The sequence below is a fragment of the Rhododendron vialii genome, chromosome 1a (assembly GCF_030253575.1).
Source record: "Rhododendron vialii isolate Sample 1 chromosome 1a, ASM3025357v1".
NCBI classification, from domain to species: Eukaryota; Viridiplantae; Streptophyta; class Magnoliopsida; order Ericales; family Ericaceae; genus Rhododendron; species Rhododendron vialii.
In genome coordinates this window covers 36,927,501-36,947,468 of record NC_080557.1, presented here as the reverse complement: position 1 = coordinate 36,947,468, position 19,968 = coordinate 36,927,501, and the positions used below count along the sequence as shown (strand labels likewise).

At 36.3% G+C, this 19,968-nt stretch overlaps 2 protein-coding genes across 3 annotated transcripts in view; one reads left to right on the top strand and one right to left on the bottom strand.

Annotated features, from left to right (window-relative positions):
- Positions 1-312: 312 nt before the first annotated feature.
- On the bottom strand, positions 313-7,519 carry LOC131333839 (nuclear transcription factor Y subunit A-1). 2 transcript variants are annotated; one of them, XM_058368718.1, is made up of 6 exons: positions 7,267-7,519; positions 5,801-6,008; positions 4,686-4,798; positions 4,472-4,543; positions 1,093-1,257; positions 313-962 (listed from the first exon to the last, which is right to left on the bottom strand). In XM_058368718.1, exons 2-6 carry the CDS (start codon positions 5,985-5,987, stop codon positions 765-767), a joined length of 735 nt encoding a protein of 244 aa, XP_058224701.1. In that variant the 5' UTR covers positions 5,988-6,008; positions 7,267-7,519; the 3' UTR covers positions 313-764. The 2 variants fall into 2 exon arrangements, with proteins under 2 accessions (XP_058224701.1, XP_058224624.1); XM_058368641.1 differs by having other exon boundaries at positions 7,274-7,518.
- Positions 7,520-16,121: 8,602 nt separating this feature from the next.
- LOC131331294 (protein FAR1-RELATED SEQUENCE 5-like) overlaps positions 16,122-19,968 on the top strand; it is a 5,673-nt gene continuing 1,826 nt past the window's right edge. Inside the window, exons 1-3 of the mRNA XM_058365182.1 lie at positions 16,122-18,456; positions 18,538-18,596; positions 19,965-19,968. The exon at positions 19,965-19,968 is cut by the window's right edge and continues 62 nt beyond it. Coding sequence (XP_058221165.1) covers positions 16,235-18,456; positions 18,538-18,596; positions 19,965-19,968 — 2,285 coding nt within the window. The 5' untranslated portion in view covers positions 16,122-16,234. The remainder of the gene's footprint in view (positions 18,457-18,537; positions 18,597-19,964) is intronic.

Genomic DNA, 19,968 nt, shown 5'->3' with positions numbered 1-19,968 from the left:
TCGAAATTAAAATAAACTATCGTTATATAACACTTTAGAATGACATCTAATGGAAGATTTCTCGAGGAACTTCATTAAAATTAAAATCAAGATAACACATACGTCTTCATTTTGAAAAATTTATTCCCAAATAACCTAACCTACCAGTTAGTTCTAAAAAATAATAATAATAAAAAGATCTGTACACATGAATAACTTGCCCTCTGAACACAATGGCGATTCGTTCAACTTGCCTTTCGACTTCACATAATAGAGCACAAACTGAAATTCCATAGGAGAATATGAGACACGCATACGAGGCATAACATAGAGAGTAGAAACAAGTCTTCCTTTTGTTAAACCAACCTTATTCCCCAGAGAAAGGTTTAATTTCCGACACCGTAGTACTATCGGTAGCAAATTAAACCCAAACCCGCAAACCCACACAAACCTCCCCACAATATGTGGATTCGGGTTTTGCTCATTTGTTTAAGCGGGTTTGTAATCAGGTCGCAAAAAAAATACCTCTACTCCCACAGACTTCCGTTCAAATTATGATCCGACGCGAACTCCTTTAATTTGTACAAAACACAAACAAACCTCTTTCCCTCTATCGTAGTTCTACCCGACCACAAGTGAAGCCAAGAATAATTCGGCACTCGACAACCATTAAATAGCCAAGAATGATTTGCCACGGAAATACCCGGGTCACAAACAGTTTCACCTCCTTCCGTTTACGTGAGACAAATTCTTCATAATAGTTGGCAAGTCCCCTTTCCGAAGATTCAGAACCCACTGAATGTAGGTCCTTTTGCTTCCTGATGACTATTCTGGGTTTCAGGAGCATCGTGGTGCAAACGTTCAGAACCCGATGAACTGGCGGAGTTAGGTGAGATAGCAGAGTCAGTTTTTTTGGCAAAACGACCTCCAGACGCCCTTGCCCTCCTCATAGCATGCTGGTGTCGGGATTCGTGAAGATATGGCTAAAGGAAAGGGAAACAGATTACACGACACCAAAAGTGTTAGTTATACTACTCTGACTAAACGGCTACAACAAAGTTAAGAAACAGGAGGCATTGAACCATTAAAACAAGGCTTATTTGGAAAACCAACCTTTCGAGCTTTTATAAGCTTCCTTTCAAGCTCCTCTTTAGCACGTGATTGCCTTCGCCTCAAAATCCCATGATATTGCTTTGCGTTCACATAAACAGGCTCTTGTGCCATTTCAAAGGGCAAAGGCATTCTCGCATGATGCATATCAAGTAAATGAGGTGGCACCTGACCATTGCAATAATATATCAAAAGTCTGATACATCCGTCACGAAGAAACATATTATAAAGGAACCAATCTATTTTTCGAACTGGGGGGCGCTGGGGGAAAGGGAATGGCTGGGTGCAGGTATGGTGACTAGGTGGTTCAAGATGGGACAAGGGGGAGTCTAGGGGCGGTTTGGACAAGAATTTTAGAAAATGCAATTATTATATGTAAAAAAAAAAAATTATGCCCAATTTATATAGTCTCGCCACCACTAGATTTTTTTAGTATACATTTCACCACTGCTAGGGTAAAATCCTGGTTCCGTCCTTTGTAGTTTTTTTATTTTTCAAGCTGGGGTGTGTGTTAAGGTGGTGTAACCAGGGATGGCAATTCTCCCCGATAAGACCATACCCGCTCTGTTCCCCACCCCGAGTGGATTGGAGATTCAAGGATCTTTTTCCGGAAACGAGTTGGATTCGGGAAAGGATTTTGGAAAAAATCGGAGAACAAGTTGGAGGTGGGTTTACCACTACCCATCTACCCCCACCCCGCCCTACCCCAATCCCTGTTTTTCCTTATTTAATCTACTATTTGTACCCTTGATTATGCTTTAATTGGCATGCCTTTTTGTTATTCTGTATCTTTCGAAACTGATTCTAGTGTTGTAAGTTAAAGGTTCGTGAATTATATTAAAATTCACGATGACGATATTGTTGATACGGTTCCGCTAACCGGTGCCATGGTGCACCATTTAACATCGTAAATTGTGGTAGTTAATTCATGTCACCATCATGAGTTAGCCTAGCATTTGCCTATTAGCATCTATCTAGTCATCTCGTATCGGCATTTAAAACCCAGAAGTTTTTACTTTCGACTGACGCATCTTTCATAGGGTTTCAAAACTATGATTTGCTACTTAGTACTTTCTGAAAATTACATCTTTAGCCCATATGTTAACTTTGCATTTATCATTTACCTCTCATCTCCTTTTTTCTCTTCTCACCCTGTTATTGTTTCGAGAGATGTAGAACGTAGATTTGGCTTTTAAAAGTCAAATAGTAACTTATTTTTTATTTTTATTCAAATATTTTTTGCATTTATTAATTTTGCATCAAACTTTTGTGACTTATTGATTCTTCTTGGCGAGAGGAATCGGAAAAATATAAAATTTTGATCGAAACTCATAATTTTTTTAGTAAAGACAAAAATAAGTTTAAAAAATGTTAATCTTTTTGACTTATTTTTATCTTCATTCAAAAAATTATGAGTTTCAATAAAAAAAAAATTACTTTTCTGATTCCTATTACCGAGATGAATCAACAAGTCACAAAAATTTGACGCAAAATAAACAAATGCAAAAAAAAATTGAATAGAGACAAAAAAATAAATTTACATAACTTTTCAATCCAAACCCACCTTAAGTTTGATTCGAAATATCACAATGTCAAATATTATTTATTCTCCACTTGGTTGGCATGCAAAATTTCAAATGAATATGAATAGTTGGAGATGATTGGCATGAGATGAAGGTTTTTTTTTTTGTCATTCATAAACCTAATCTACTTTATCCTAGGAGACTTGGGAATGGGGATAGGTGCTTATGGAAATCTAACCATGCTCATGTGTATGAGTATAAAGGAGGCACTAACTGCACTTCACTTCACTTCACTTACAGCGACAGAGGGTTGGAATGGTGGCCAAGAGTGGAAGATGGTGGTGAGTAAAGACACAAATTAGATTTACAAGCTAGTATAAATAAATATGTTTATAAGCTAGATATAAAATTTTAGATATTTTATTTAGAAGTTAAAATTCCTATCAAAAAATGTTTAAATTATTTAGTTTTTAAATTAAATCAGTTTTTTGTTCAAAGTGATTAGAGAAAAAAAGGAGAAGAGTGGTAAATGATAGGCTGCGTTATTGTAAACTTATAAGTCTGAAACTTATTTTGGTATTTTTTACTTTTTGCAACTTTTTATTTAGGTTTTCATTGTAATTTTTAGGATTAATTGTTTGTCACGACGAGACAAATCAGAAAAGTATAAGATGGTAACTTTTTTGACTTTAGTAAACCTTTTTTTTTCCGATTATAAGTTTTTACTTTTTAGACTTATCTCGTCAAGGTGAATGATTAATTTAAAAAATATCACTCGAATCTATCAAAGATTTGGGGAAAACGAACAAATACACGAAATAAAAAATAATAATTAAGTTTACAATAATGAAGATTCAATAAAAAAGCAGTAATATTATATGGGCTAAAGATGTACAGTAATTCTGAAAAAGTACAAAGCAGCATTTGTAGAGTTTAAAGCCTTTTGAAACTTGTGTAAGAGGAAAGTGAAAACTTTGGGGCGTGAGATCCCAATACCGAGTACCGGATGATTATATAGCTAGCCTTCCTAGTAGTTATAGGTGTTGATTGCTAGTATTAACCGGTGCATCTATGCACCTGTTAGCATTTGCCTTGTTGATAATGACACTAGTTTTAAAAAGTTCATGACGATGATATTGTTCTTTTTTAGTGGATGCAGATATAACCAGATTTTGGATTTCCATAATTTATTGCGACATAATTTTTTTAGTGTCCTGAAATAATAGACAAGAAACTTTTTCATGTTAGGATTAGCCGTTTGGGGGGATAGAGTATAAACAGATTTCCCCGCTAGGGATCGGGGCGGGGAGGGGAGGGGAGGGGAATTGGAGTTGGGTTTAGGGATCGGAGATGGACATATAGATATTCGCCCCGCCCCGCTCCATTCCCATCCTTGTGTGTGTTTGTGGGGGGTGGTGGTGGTTGGTGTGTGCAAGTGTGTGGTGCAAAGTAGGAGGGTGTAAAGTCAATTTTCACCAAACACAGATTAAGTAGCTATCCTATAAACATTTAAGACCATTCAGCTACTATACAAACTTTCAAGCAGTCACCACCAAACCTGATTCTCTAAGCTAGTCCCCAAGACTTTCTTGTAAAGACACGTGGTTAGCCCATACGTTGCATAACAAAGAGTTCAATTTCCAATCAAACAATGGAACATAGGATACTGACGGAAAGAACTTCACTTTCAGAAAAGCACCTCTTTCAAGTTTCAACAAATAATTCCACAAATTAAAGAGAGAGGACATCAATGAATTGATTGGAAGTTACTAACTAAACCAATCAAGTTTTTTTGGTTCTTAAAATCAAGCAAAAATTGCTTATCGTTTCAAATGGTGGAAGAGATAGTGTAGACATACCACAGGCTGAGGACCATAAGCTGCCATCATTCCCCCATAATATGGATCCTGATATGGATTTACTGTACAAGCCTGCAATAGTTACAAGAACGCTAGGAATATTCCTCTATTTCAATGCCCTGATATAATTGAGTGCACAACTAGAAATAGGACATTCACCAATGCAGGCTTTGACAGACTAGGCAGGTCAAGAAAGGTGGAAAACCAAACTTACAATTGAGTGTCCAACAAGTTCAAACTGCTGAGGCTGTGCATGGTTTCCATTACTCCGAGGCACGGCTGACGCTCGATGCTGGAAATCCTGATGATCTTGTCCATCATTTTCCTCTAATGTTTGAAACAAAATCACCATTAGTAGAAAATTGGGAAGTTTCACACTGCTGAGCCCACCAAAGGATTTTGGGGGCAAAGAATGCATGTATACAACCTACTGTAATTTTTCAAAACAAAAGGATCTACAATGGGAAAACAGAAGATAGTGCAGAATGAGAGATAAATTCACCAAAGAGAATCATGTGAAATCATTACATATGAAAAATACATATACCCATGTCAGTATGCGTATCTACTTCTGCATGTGTGACCTAGCAGCTAGTAAATAGTACTTCGTAAAGACTTCTGTGAAACATGCCATGTCCTCACATAGCCGGTATATAAGCTCTTCCATCATGTTGCATGAAATATACTCATTGAAATTATGTGATGGAAGCTACTATTAGAACAAACTTAAAAGTCCAATGTTCAGTTACCATCACTATAGCAATGAGTCCCTCCTCAATACCTTCACTCACACACAAAAGATAGAAAAACGAACCCTTTCTATGGGAACCGACCAAATATGCTCCGACGGTGCACAGACCGGCACGTGGGGCGCACAGACCGGCACGTGGGGCCCACTGGGGTCCTGTATGGATAATCCAAGCCGTTCCATAATTTTAAAATAATTTTCCAATTGGCCTTGCGATAAATCAGCTCATCTGGAGGCTTGAACCAATCTTCCGATTTTTCATTATATAAAAAAAGATGAGCATGGTTTCATTCTCAAGTACATTCAACTGTGCCCCTGGTCAATATTAGATTCTAAAAGATCAGTTATACAGCCAGTATTCGTCCCCCGTAATCTGAAACTCAGCACAAGAGAAATTTCTGTACCTAACAAATCCAACAAAGAAATCGCGGCGGCGATTTCCTATCTCGTTAAATCACAATTATTCCAGTTTGCTCTATCCAGAAACTGTCAACTACATTAAACTGGTTTGAACAATAACTGGATGTGGCGAAACAATGACTTGTGATTCTATGACAGCACCATATCCTCATCCAACTCACCATCAGATAGTGAAGGACAATCTTTAGATTGCTCCATTGAAGAATTAGCTGTGTTTCGCCCTATCACAGCAGGGGGGATGGAACTAGTACCCGAACTTCGCCACCAAGGTTCTGAACAACCTGTTGATGGAGAAATACTGTATGGATTAGCTTCTATTCGACTAGCACTTCTAGAATTTGACTGCATGCTTGCGAATCCCTGCACAAACTGCATATATCGTGGTTTATTAACAGATACAAGAGAGGTCCACACAAGCATAGATAGTTCAAGGACATAGCAAAAAAAAATCATTGAAATATATACAAATATTGCTACCATTGCAAAGAAAAATGCTTCTAGGCTCTTGAAATTGCCTCAATTAAATGTCTCCAATAAGTATTAAGGGCAGCGTGGCTCAGCTGGTACAGAAATTTGTAAGGCTCTCATCAGAACTTTGTTCGAGATCCTATACTTATAATTAGAACACACACTCGTGCATGCAAATAAAACAAGGGACTTAGACAAATACAGTGATATATAGTCTCCTTGGATCTCTACATGTAACATTTGGATCATAGGAAACTCAAACTATTCATTCTTTTATAAAGGCTTCCTAAATGGAGTAGCAATAAGAAATATCCTTACCCTCCTTTGTGACTGTTAGTGGAAATAAACTGAAGAAATCCAACTCCTACTACTATAGAAGCACAAACAATGACTATTAGTAAGAGAAAAAAATTATTTTGATTCATCAGAAGTTGAACAGGTAAGCAAATTTATGCTCTCCTAGTACAGGGATCAAAGCTACTGTTTCTATTAGCATCCTGTCCCGTGAAAGATCATGAGCTGCCCAGAATAACCTTATTTTGGATACGTAGCCTATAGGCCCTATAATTTGTAAATGACAATTAAGCCTTAACTTTTGTGGGCATATGATACCAATGGCTATGAGGTTATGAATTGTCTATTCAATTAGGCCCTCCTCTAGTTTCAAGTTCTTCACCCCTACTACAACTTCACGTAACATTTTTTTGGCATTATTCATGAATTGGTATGTGTCCGCACCAGCCCGATATCAATACACATTTTCCTCTTTTCCAGGAAAAAGGCATACCCAGATTTTTCATCAGGTCAAAACTCAATAGTATCACAATTCGAAGGGTTTTCCAACTTTATCATTCCTTTCCAAGGGAACACCGTTCAATATTATCCAAACCCCAACTTCCATTTTTACTTCCAACCAACACAATTGACACTACTTTCACAACCATATACCCATTAAAATCCTAAACTCTGACAAATTCAATGCCACAACCAGATACCCATCGAAATCAAGAATCAAGAAAAAGGACTAAACAGGTGAACAATTTCAAAAAACCAAAATAGCTAAAAAAATCCCAATTCTTAGAAAACCCTAGAAGTCAAAACAAAAAGCACCCATCAACATCTGCATATATGAAGAACGAATCGAAGGCGTTGAGAAGACGACTTACAGGTGTGGAGCGAACGACGAATTTACAAAAACCCAAATGAAATTTTTGGCGCTCTTTTTTTGGAGTTCGGTGTTTGGATCATTAATGCTCGGAGAGAGAAGATCTAGGGGAAAAAATGGATAGAGAGAGTGGTAAACATCGATGGAGTATAGTGTATATTTTTGTGTTCTAGAATCTACTGGTTGTAGTTGTTAACTGCAGCCACCTGGCTAGGCTAAGCTACTACTCACCCCACCCAGATGTACCCTGTCCCTGTATGCGTTCCCCTGACCTTTATGCTGTGGCGGCGCTATCAGCCACAGGATACCGCTAATTACTGACGTGTTTTTTTTTTCCCCAGAAAAAAAGTTTGTTTTGTTTTCATTTAAATTCTTTACGTATTTAGTAGTATTTATTTTGGGTCAAATTTTTATTGATTTTTGATTTATCTCAAAGAGAGCAATCCAACAAGTAAAAAATTATGACTGTTACTCAATTTTTTTTTATAAACGATCGTCCCGTAGGACTTGTCGAGGAGATCAAAGACAAAAAAAATTCTCTTTGTCCCGCCAAGGGAGCCTATTTCGGTATAATTTTTAAATAAAAAACTAAAGCACTTTTTGTTCATAACTCTTTTTAAATTTCTTGATATAAAATTAAAGATTTCAATTAGCCTTTTAATTTAGTGTTAAGAAATTTAAAAGTTTATGCACAAAAGTACTTTAGTTTTTTATCCGTAAATTATGCGTCTTTTCGTGGTAGACCATCTTTGCGAAACCAATGGAGTATTTTTTTTTTTTTGTAATTTTTTTTAAGAGCATTGATCTATATGAGTTTCGATTAAAAAGTTAACTTTTTCGTTTGTCTTTATTCAAAAAAAAATTACATTTGTTAGTTTTGCGTCAAACTTTTATGATTTATTGATTCGTCTTGTTAAGAGAAATTGAAAAAAATAAAAAAATTATGATCAAAAGCTAGGATGCGTGCCAATTTCATACGACCAGGTGGAGTTGGATTCTCCGGTCGAACTACGGGAAAACTCAAAAAAATTATTTTTCTGATTCCTCTAGACGAGACGAATCATTAATTCACAAAAAATTGACGCAAAATGCCCGAATATGGAAAAAATTTGAATAAAGACAAAAAAAAAAAACTTGTTTTGACTTATTCCAAACCCAATGCTTGCTGAAGGGCGACCTTTATAAGAAAAGTTTTGAGAGCATGAGGTGGTACACAGAAAAAATAATTTAACCTAATCTAAAATCTTATTTAAGACAATTACTCCCTGAGTCACATAATTTTAAGGGAAATTTTTATAAATGGTCCCTCTAGTTTGCATGAATTTTCATTTTCGTCCCTCTAGTATCAATTGTGTTACTTTTAGTCCTATAATTTGCATTCTGTCTCAATTTCGTCCCTCTCGCTTACGGCGTTAATGAAACAAACGGAATTGGAGGACAAAATTGTCATTTCTCCTCACAGAGGGACTAAATTGAGATTTCATGCAAACTAGAGAGACTATTTCTATAATTTTGTTTTTCACTTTTGTTTTTGTAAATAAATTTAAAATACATCATATATAATATATTTCTCATCTCATTTTATATTGAATAATAAAAAATATGTTGAAATTTTTTAAAGTTTTTATTATATATATCACAAAAAATATGAGAAAATTCGAAAAACAACCTTTATGTTAATTGTCTTGGTCTTGTATTTTTTTTTCAATTGAATTTTCACTATCGTTATTTTTTTTTATCACATGATTAAAAAGAAAAAGTTGTTCAGTAGTATTTAGAAATCTTGTAATTGTGTTTAATTAAGCAATAAAACACTATTAAATATTAAGAGATCAAATACATTAAAATATGAGTATAAGTGTATTTATTTTGGGACTTACTCATAAGATCACTCATATAACAAATAAACACGGATTTTAAACATTTTTTTATTGGGTGAAAAAATAAGAAGATTATAAGAACATGATACAAAGACATTAGCTAAGGGGTTGATTTGTGCATTTTCTAATATTTTTGTAATGTGTAATGAAATATAAATTTTTCAATATAATTTGATTACCCAATAAAAAATAATTCTGTTGTCAAATACATTACTTATGGTCTTTTTTTATTTTATTTGAAAAAAACGAAAGTAAAATGTAAAATTTTAAAAATAATCCCTCTGGTTTGCATAAAATTTCAATTTGGTCCCTCTGTGAGAGAAAATGACAATTTTGCCCTTCAATTCCGTTTGTTTCATGGACGGCGTCAGGGAGAAGGACGAAATTGAGATGGAATGAAAATTATAGGGTTAAAATTGATACAATTAATAGTAGAGGGATGAAAATGAGAACTCGTACAAACTAGAGGGACCATTTTTAAAAATTTCCCTAATTTTAATCTACCCTTATATTTTTGAATGTTTCAAAAACACGTTCACTTTTGAGAAGTCAAACCCAAAATCTTTGTGAAATCTTCCAAATTATATTTTTCATAAGTGGGTTTTCACACTTTGAAAGGTTTAGATTGGACCTGGAGACCCTGCCACGCAGGGGTGCTTGGCAAGGGTGCCGAGCACATTTCGGCCGTCCAAAAGTGTTTTGGACGGTCCAGATGTAAAGGTATCGAACGGATTTAAAAAAAAAAGGAAAAGGAAAAAGATGTTTCGATCCGGGCCGTTGATTCCGAGATGAACGGCCGGATTGGCTGCTCGACACCCGCTTGGCAGGGGTGCCGCTCGGCAGGGTCCCCCTGTCCGGTTTAGATAGAGGGACAATTTTGATTATGAGTACCATCCGATTTGATTTAAAGTCCATTAAAATTTAAATCTATGTCTTCTTAGAAAGTTGAAATTTAACAATTAAATGAACTAAAATTGTGCGGGACGGAGAAAGCGTTGCAATTTAAGAGTAATTTTATTACGACGAAAACTCTAAAAAGCGCCATGTGTCACCATTAAAAATTCTACTATGTTAAAAAATATTTCATCCTTTTATCATATGATGATAAACAAGCAGAGTACAACTAACTAACTTCATTATACTAATAGAGCTCGTTATCTTGTGAATTCAAGTTCTCCCTTCTATTTTTATTATTTCGAAATGGAAATTAATTTTGGCGCTTCATTTTTTTTTTGCCTTTCTATTTGAAATTACCAAATTACCCTTTAAAGTGGACGAACCATAACAAAATAAAAGGTAACTTGGTAATTTCACGTAGGATAAAGACAAAATATGGAGTGCCAAAATTACTTTCCTAAATCAGTTTATAATTTATTTTGAAAATCCAATGTGAACTCAAGTTTAGTCATTCTGTAGGCATAGCGTAAAACGTGAGCCAATGACAACGATTTACAAATTTGTTGAATCCTAAATCAAAATCTATCTCTATTATAAAACAGAAGGGTGTGGGGATAAGTTGTTGAAACGACTTAGATTCATTTGATCCAAAGACTGTTGTGCATTCTCCCACTTCCCGGTTAAGTACCCATGATTTTCACCTAAATTACATAACTGTCATCCCCTTCCAATCGGGATGCGTAGTGCCGTAGGTACGGGTTAGCACTAGTTCTGTATAAAATTGGAGGATGACTTTTTATAAGAAAAAATAGTTCGGAGAGACACTATGAAAAAGAATCTAACCATATCTAATATTTTATCTATACGCGTTATGTACATCTGTAGTTTGCATGACGGCTTTTCGTAACAAGAACTTTAAAAGCGCCACGTGCCACCGCAAGGAAATTTATTTTAAAAACAACTCATTATCTATTGCACTATAAGCAAACAAATGATGATTAAAGGTGATGTATTATGAGAGAATGACATATTTCGTAAAATAAAAAATAAGTACTTACAAAAACAACCTTAGCGAATTTTGGGGCCTAATTTCATATATATAGTGTAATAAAGCCCATTAACTGTGAATTCAACATGTCCCTTCAATTTGAAAACTTTATTATTTTGGAAATCATAGGTGGCCTTTAAGTTTCATTCATTCTGATGCAGCACAAAACGTGAAAAACGAGAGAATCTTTGGTCAAAAGATAACTCCAGGACAAATATGTTACATCAAAATTATCAGGTGAGTGGGTTAAAGCTCCTTCGTCCGTGTCTGCTGTTCCACACCCACGCCAAGCAAGGATTTGTTTCTCGCCTTGTGGGACGACTTTGACTGGTTTCGCTTGGAGGGCCATTTTCCATCTAGTGCCTAGATAGTACTGTGGTGACAGCATGCCCTCACGGTCACGGGTGGTACTTATGGCTCAAACCGGACATTCTACAGCGGGTCGGGAACTCCTATGATCATGCGCCAGAGAGAGTTGCTCCGCTGGTCGCTCCTTTCCACCCGATAAAAAAAATATTATCGGAAATACATGAAAAAAAGATGTGTTTTTTTTAGATGATCTCAAAGACAACCTGGAAAAGGTGTCAAATCTTAAAAGTTAAAAAAAATTGTGTGTGTAAAATTAAAGCCTAATCTAACTTGGATTAATTAGGAGCAGGTAAAATTGCTGTTGGGACTAATTAAACCCATCTAAATGTGGTTAATTGGGCATCATAGCCCAGTGGGCCACTTTGGTATTGCGGTTAATAAGTTGAGATTAAGGATTCTTTTGTATGTTGATTCACAGATTAACAAGTTAAAGTAATCTAATTAACGGTCCCTAAATCAATCAATCTAACTAGCTAGAGCATCTGAATTAGATTTATCTGGAGAATTTTACTTTGAAGAGCTCTCCTAAGCATTTTAAGGGTGCATGGCAACCTAATTAGTAGGTAAGCTAATTACATCAATAGTTGACCACTAATTGGATTCTTTCATCTATTTTTTTTCCCCCTCTTTTTATTTTATTTAAAAATTGGACTCTTTTAGTACTTTGAAGAATATTAGTAAAATGTTTTACCATCTACAAATTAATGTGTTTTAGTATATATCCGTTAGCACTCCAAACCCGGCCTCCTCTTTGAAAGCCCATCAAAGAGGGCCTAAGGAATCGCACGAAAAAGGTCATTATGGGACGAAACTTTCTTCTCGCTAGTCGTGATTGTCTCCGAGATTCAGATACGGATAAAAAGTTTCCTTTCTTCCATTGGCCTAGCCCTTTTAAGAGATCTAGTCTTCCAAGTGTTATCTTCAGTCAGTTTCCTTTCTTCCATAGGCCTAGCCTTTTAAGAGGCCTAGTCCTCCAAGTACCATATTCTTTAACCAAATCATGCATATATGTTAAACTACCTGAAACTCATCTGTGTTTGTGAGGTTTCAACTGGATCAGAAGGCGACACTTCTATGGATGGTTCGCCAGAGCCTCTTATTCTCCGGAATAAGATGGTTCGATTCCACTTGTCTAGTTGTCGAGTTTGCTCTTTCAACACCTAAACGCGCGCCATCAGCATATATCAGTGTTGCCTTTTCTGCATGTAGGAGTGGAGATGGACATGAAAACAATGCTATCGGGGGTTACGAATTTGCGGTCCAAGTGGATCATGGTCATTTCGAAGCACAGAACACAGGATATAATGGACTTCCTATTGCTCTGCTTCGGGAACGGAAGGGAAAGCCAAGCATAAGGCTAATTGCCTTTCTATGCTACACTCAGACCAAGCGTAAGAGTGAACGTGTCATAGAAGACAATGTTAGTTTTTTTTCTATTAGTGTGGCCCACTAGTCTTCACGTTTTGTGCATGTGGGACTCCACTATCAGATAAGCCAATAAAGTGATATGAGTCATTACGATAACTAATTAGAATTATAGATGAAAGAAAACTCTTGATAATATAAGAGACTTTGATGGACTATGTGTTTTTTAATAATTATCTCTAAGGCCCTCTTCTCTCCTCTATTAAAAGGTCGAATACCCACCCCTTATTCCTACGGTTTTTCCATCAATTAAAGTTACTGTAGTATTCTAGAAAAGTAGAGACAGAGAGAAGAAAGTGAGCCAAGAATTAAGGTGTTTCTAATTAAGGGGTTTGTTCATTCTAATATTGATGGCCAACAAAGGTATGTTATTTATAATTCTTGAGATGTGTTGAATTCAAGATCCTTGTTATATCTATTTTCCGCATAATAGATTTAATACAGATATATATTTACAGTTGGTATCAGAGCATGGTTTTTCTGAATCAATACATCTTGGAATTTAATTATATGAAACATACTGCATCTATAATTTACTGATTGATGACCGACTCGTTTTTGCGTTACTTTGAATGTATTCGTGTTCAAAGATTGCCTAATGTTTCGGTGATCATGACAAAGAAGATCTCGGTCGTTGTGATTGCCGTTTGTATAAAGAGAAGTGCTAGGTACAAAGAAAATTTATCCGGAAATTACCCCGTATGGGCAAATCAACAGTACAGATACAATTCAAAGTGAATCTGTACCATTGATTTGCTATTTTGGGGTTATTTCCGGGTAAATTTTCTTTGCACTTAGCATTTCTCTTGTATAAATTGTTTTTTTTCAAAGTTCACTGTTACAGGTTAATCTCGATCATTACTGCCATAAATATTTTTGGTAGATGGGATATCAGTTTACCCCTTATTAGTAATAGACTAATAGTTTACTGGTATCATGTTTACATATTGCCGTCATGATTTACGGGTTAATATACCAGCGTAATTTACTTACTTGTTTTTCTTATATAATTGATGATTACTAATGCTTCGGTCAGTTGAGAAAAAACGATAAAAGATATCTCGCCGAGATCGTTGTTTGCCTATTGTTTTTCCAAAGTTCACATGTGGTTCTATGATTTCAAAGATCGAAGTAGCTATTATGCTAGATGGAGCATATCATTTTACTCCTTGTTAAATAATAGCTTATTGTTATTGTTATTGGATGAAGCAGTTTATGGTAAACGAATTGTATCCCAATTGATTGAGTTAATATTTTTAATCATGTTTGGTAGGATGCAATACGACATTACTGTACACATGTTTAATGAATGCATGTTTTTATGTGGCCAGTGAGAGAAATGGATAGAAAAAAATAATTGTCATAATTACATGCTTACAAAATTAATGGATATCGTTAGATTATGTTTTCTGCGATGATGAATGATTATTTTAAAGCATTAAATTGGAAAGTTTTTCTATTATTGTGTTACTGTATATGTGAGAGTTATGATTATATTGAAAGTCATTGAACAGATCTATCGATCACATAAATAAATAAATAAATAAATATATATATCTATATATATATACACTCCGGTTCTGATCCAGGATCCCGGATTTGGGAATGGTCCGGGACTGTGCTGTGAGCCGTTGGATTAAAATCCAACGGCCTGGATTAAAAAAGGGAAAAAAGGCTCCAATAATTACACTTTTTCCCCTCCCCCTCACACTTTCCCCCTTCCCCTTTTTTCTCACCTCTTCGTTCAAACAGAGTCCAGACCAGAGAGACAGACGAGAAGAGAAGAGAAACGCGAAGAGCGAGGAGAGAAGAAGAACGAAGACGAAGACGAGACGAAGACGTTCACGAACGACGGTATCTCTCTCTCTCTCTCTCTCTCTCTCTCGAACTCTCGAACTTGAACTCAAAAAATCTCGAACTCAAAATTTCTGAATCGGAAGAAATTGCTCTGAAATTAGGTGATTTTTTTAGGACGAACGACGAAGAACGAAGAGGAGGAGAAGAACGAAGGAGATCGACTGGAGAACGAGGTATATTTTTCTCTGTCATATTTTTCTCTCTCGTTCAAAAAAATTAAAATCTGGTTCTGATTGGCCCGACTTCCCACCTGAAATGCCCCATTCCCCAGTTTGATTCTTGGGCTCAGCATTGGAACCACCTGAGCCACCCCAACCTGCAGTTTGATTCAAGGGTTTAGCTTCTGATTTCCCTGCAGTACCCCATCCTCCAGTTTGGGATTTTTCAGCTTTAGACCCACCTGTGCTACCCCAACCTGCAGTTTGATTTAAGGGTTCAGGTTCTGATTTGCCTGCAGTACCCCATCCACCAGCTTGATTACTGGGTTTCTCAGACTTAGAACCACCAGCATTAGCCACCGGCAACGTCGCTCGATCCAGGTAGTCACAACCTCCGTTACCTTAAAAATTGCTCGTGAGAAAATCATACTTTTTATGGGTTTGTGCTGGATTTGTACTTAATTTGAAATTCAAGCCCTAGGGTCAGTTGTTATATATCAGAATCTTTATCGATTCAAGTCGAGTGAGTGGGGGTTCGATTATGCTGAGTTGTTTGTTGTGTAAAATTCGTAAAGAAATTTACTTTAAAATCTTTGCACTTTTTTTAAAAAAAATTTCTCGTCTGGCTTCCCTCAAAAAATAGTTTTGTGACGAAAAGCATGCGTACAAATTTTTTTTTTACTTTTTTTCTGGTATGGAACTAAAGACTTCCATGAGAACTTATTAGGAATACACGACCAAAGCCAAGAACACTTGCTTTTCACGCGGAAGCCCTCTGATTTTGTTCGTAAAAGTCAAAACTTTGCACGACTCGATCAGAATAATCACAGCAGCTATTATTTTTAACTTTGTCCGATATTGTGTTGATTTGGCTATAATTAGGATTTTTAACTTTGCACGACTCGATCAGAACACTTGCTTTGGCTATAATTAGGATTTTTTGTTCTGTTACTCGATTAGGGCTTTTTGTTATGTTGTTATGCAAGTTTAGGGATGTTAATTTAGAAACAAAATCAAAATGTTTGGCCGATATTGTGTTGATTTGTTGAAAAATAAGAGTTTTGATGGGCCATTTGTTTTCATACGCTTTGGTGCCACTGTGAATGTTGACAAAACACTAAATGTTAGCTTATAAATTTTATTGCTCATATACTAATTCGATTTGATAGTCTTTGCTATTTCCAGTTACGCATTCTTAAGAAGGAACGAAGAAGAAATGGAAGAAGAACAAATTTCTAATGTCAATCCAACTCCCTTATTTCCACCACCACCACTGCAAAGGTATATTTCTCTCTCTCATGTAGAAAAATAGGATAGTTACAATCACAATGGTTTATTTATTCTTTTGTCTTTTGGTGGGTAGAATGCAGTCTGTAGATGATATACAACTACTATCACCGTCACCTTCTCAACCTTTTGAGGAGTCTGCTAATTCTTCTGAAGCACTTTACACTCCTGAAGTCAAAAATGAGGTGATACCGAAAATTGCACAACAATTTAAAAGCTTAGAGGATGTTTTCAAAGCTTATAACAATTATGCATTCGAAGCTGGTTTTAGTGTGCGAATCAATTCTAGCAAGACGGATAAGAATCGTGAAACCATTAGGAAAGAGTATGTTTGTTACAAAGAAGGGGAGAGTAAATGTTCTGAGGCCAGTCAACGACAACGGGGTTTAACTAGGGAGAAATGTGGTGCAAAATTAACAGTAGTAAAAAATCGGTCAGGTGAAGGGTTTGTTGTGACCCAATTTGTGGAGGGGCATAGCCACCCTCTTACGACGCCAAGAAAGAAGCATTTCTTGAAATCTCATCGTCGAGTGTCAGTTGCACAGAAAGCGTTAACGCAACAACTAGCAGCTGCAAATGTGTCAACCAGCCAACAAATGAGTGTTTTAGAGTTGCAAGCTGGGGGTCTCGAAAATATTAGCTGTTTACGGCGAGATTTTTATAATTCTCAAAGGGATATGAGGAAATATGTAGATGGACATGACGCCAACATGTTGAAAGAGCTTTTTGAGACTGAAAAAGAAAAGAATCAAGGTTTTACGTATACAATCGAGGAAGATGATGAGCACAGGCTAACCCATTGTTTTTGGGCCGATGCGACGTCTAGGAAGTCATATCAGTATTTCGGTGACGTGGTGGTATTTGATACTACATATAACACGAACAAATATTGCTTGATGTTTGCACCTTTATTAGGGGTTAACCACCACGGGCAGACAACGCTTTTTGGGTGTGCCTTCTTAAGTGACGAAAAAAGTGAATCATTTGAGTGGCTTTTCAAGGAATTTTTGAAAGCGATGCCTGGACCACCGCCCAAAATGATCATAACTGATCAAGATCCGGCAATGACAAGAGCAATTGCTTGTGCTCTTCCCAATACGTTTCATAGATATTGTATTTGGCACATTGTTAGTAAATTTTCTGAGAAAATAGGTGCATTGGCATACAAAGAACATTATGAAGAGTTCAAGAAATGCATTTGGAATTCCGAGAGCCCTGAAGAGTTTGACGCAACATGGGCATATATTGTAGGAAAATCGAACTTGTCCACCCATCAATGGTTGCAGGCCATGTACGAAATTCGTGGCAGATGGGTTCCTGCATATACGAGACACATTTTCTCTGCCCACATGACAAGTAGTCAAAGGGCTGAAATTTCTCATGCATTCTTCAAGAGGTATTTGTCTGACAATAATTCAATGTATGAATTTGTGACACGGTTCGAAAGGGCACTTGCACGTCTACGACATAATGAATTAGATTTGGACCACAAAGATATAAATGAGAAGCCAGTCCTGAAAACCTCATGGTCGATGGAAAAGAAAATGAGTGAGTTATACACACTCCATTCATTTAAGAAATTTCAGGAGGAAATATTTCAGGTTGGTGCATATGTTCTTACGATACTACATGAGGATGAATGTCGCTCTGTGTGGAAGGTTCATAGGGAAGAAATGGAAGGTTCGAGAGGTCGTGAGGTGTTGGTAGACAAGTCATCGAACCGTGTGAGTTGTAGTTGTCAGATGTTTGAATTTGACGGAATTCCATGTCGACACTTGTTGGCATACTTGTCTTTAATGCAGATTAGAGAACTCCCTAGCACATACATTTTGCTAAGGTGGACTAAAACTGCAAAAGCAGGCAGAGTTTTTGATGACTTGGGCAGTCATCAAAAACTCTTATGTGACAGTTCACTTTTGGTGAGGCGACAAGGTGTCTTTCAACTTGCTTATACAGTTCTTGATGACGCTGTATTAGATGAAGAAGGAACTGAAATTGTGCGAGAAGCATTGCTATCTAGTCAAAAGAAGATTGCATTTATGAGGGGTTCTCGTCAAGATGGTTCAACGAGTTCTATCCAATTGCCTATTTCTCTCGGAAGCCAACATGGTTTGAAAGAACCACTGAAAGTTAGGGCAAAGGGTTGTGGTAAGCGTTTGAAAGGAGGGAAAGAGAAGGCCGTCAAGAAAAGTAGGAAATGTCATGGGTGTGGGTTATTGGGGCAGTCGCATGACAAAAGAAATTGTCCGAAGCTTATGAACACGTAAGTGTACTTGTCTATTTATAAATTAAACTTGATTGTTTACATGCATAATATATTGTAATTGTTGTCTTATTTTTTTAGGTCTTCACAAGATGCTACTATGTATGACGACGACGACGACGACGACTTTGCCGATGAATGTATGTGTTTGCTTAAGTGAATTACGGACTTCAAATAGGTAGTCAAATACGAACTTGAATGCTAATTTTTTTTATGTTTCAGGAACTATATGGGTTTGCGGGTATGGAGATGACATTAGCAAGGCACAGGCTACATGATATGTGTTTTTGAGGATGTTGTCTGCTTAAATGGGTTGCTTGTCTTATGATTCTCCTCCTATAATGTAAAAATTGGCAAAGAGTTATCTAATTCTAAGGCCACAGAGTGTGCCGCAATATGTAAATGTCTTTGCAGTAGTAAAATCAAGTATTGAGAATCAAATCCAAGTCACATAGGGTGCTCTTTGCCATAGTTCACATAATACTAAAAGACTACAGGGGAGGTAGCATCCAATTTTTATTAGGTAAAATCCTAGATGTTATGTGAGTACAAAAATTCAAAGTAACCATGCTTAAGTGAAACTTCTAAGAATGTAGTTTCATGAAGCATGAGTCAACATAGAGGGAGAATATAAGAGAATATGTGAAGCACTTGATCCAGATCTCAGACCAATGTCGTAGGATAAAACATGGGCCCATTCACTGAATTTAAACATCCATCTAAAGAAAATAATTCATCTTAGAATTTGAATAAATGTGGAGGAAAGGGTTGGATTATGATAATACTAAAAATAAAAAGTTTCACATTCAAAATTTACGCACCCATATGAAGCCCGTTTATCAGTCAAGAATCCCCCAGCCATAACCTCGTGTCCGGTCCCTTCATGAAAACAAAGGGTCAAGTGGATCATATTGTTTAGACTAAGAAAAATCACTCCTTTTTAGTACCCAAAGCCACCATCTTCGAGTTTTTTAGGACAGATGCCATACTAATCAAAATACTTTGCTAATTTCGAATCCCAAAAAAAAAGCCCTAATTTTTTGCCAATTTCGAATCGGCAAAAGAAGCCCTAACCATTTTTTTTTTTGGGATTATCTAATCATCGTATTATATTCAATCCGTCAAGTTTTATTCATATAAAGCTAATGAGGAAAACCAATCCTATTGTCTTTACAATCAAAACACAGCACTTGAAAAAAAAAATGATTATATTGCCTTTCTTTCACGCAGCGAAAAGCAGCTGGTTTCACAAGGAATGAGAAATCAAACAATAACTGATAAATAGCACAAAAAGCTCAAATAAGCAACAAAAAGGATGCATAAGCTGTTAGGGTTTCCAAAATCACACATCTACTAACACAATTCCAGAATCGAAATCAAAACCCTAACAAAAAAGGGTTCAAATCAGTCAAACATTCGTTCTTAGTCGTTTGTCCTAAAAAAAGAAAAACCTAATTTTTTAGAAAAATCTTCCGAAGCAGAAGCTGAACCCTTGAATCAAACTGCAGGTTG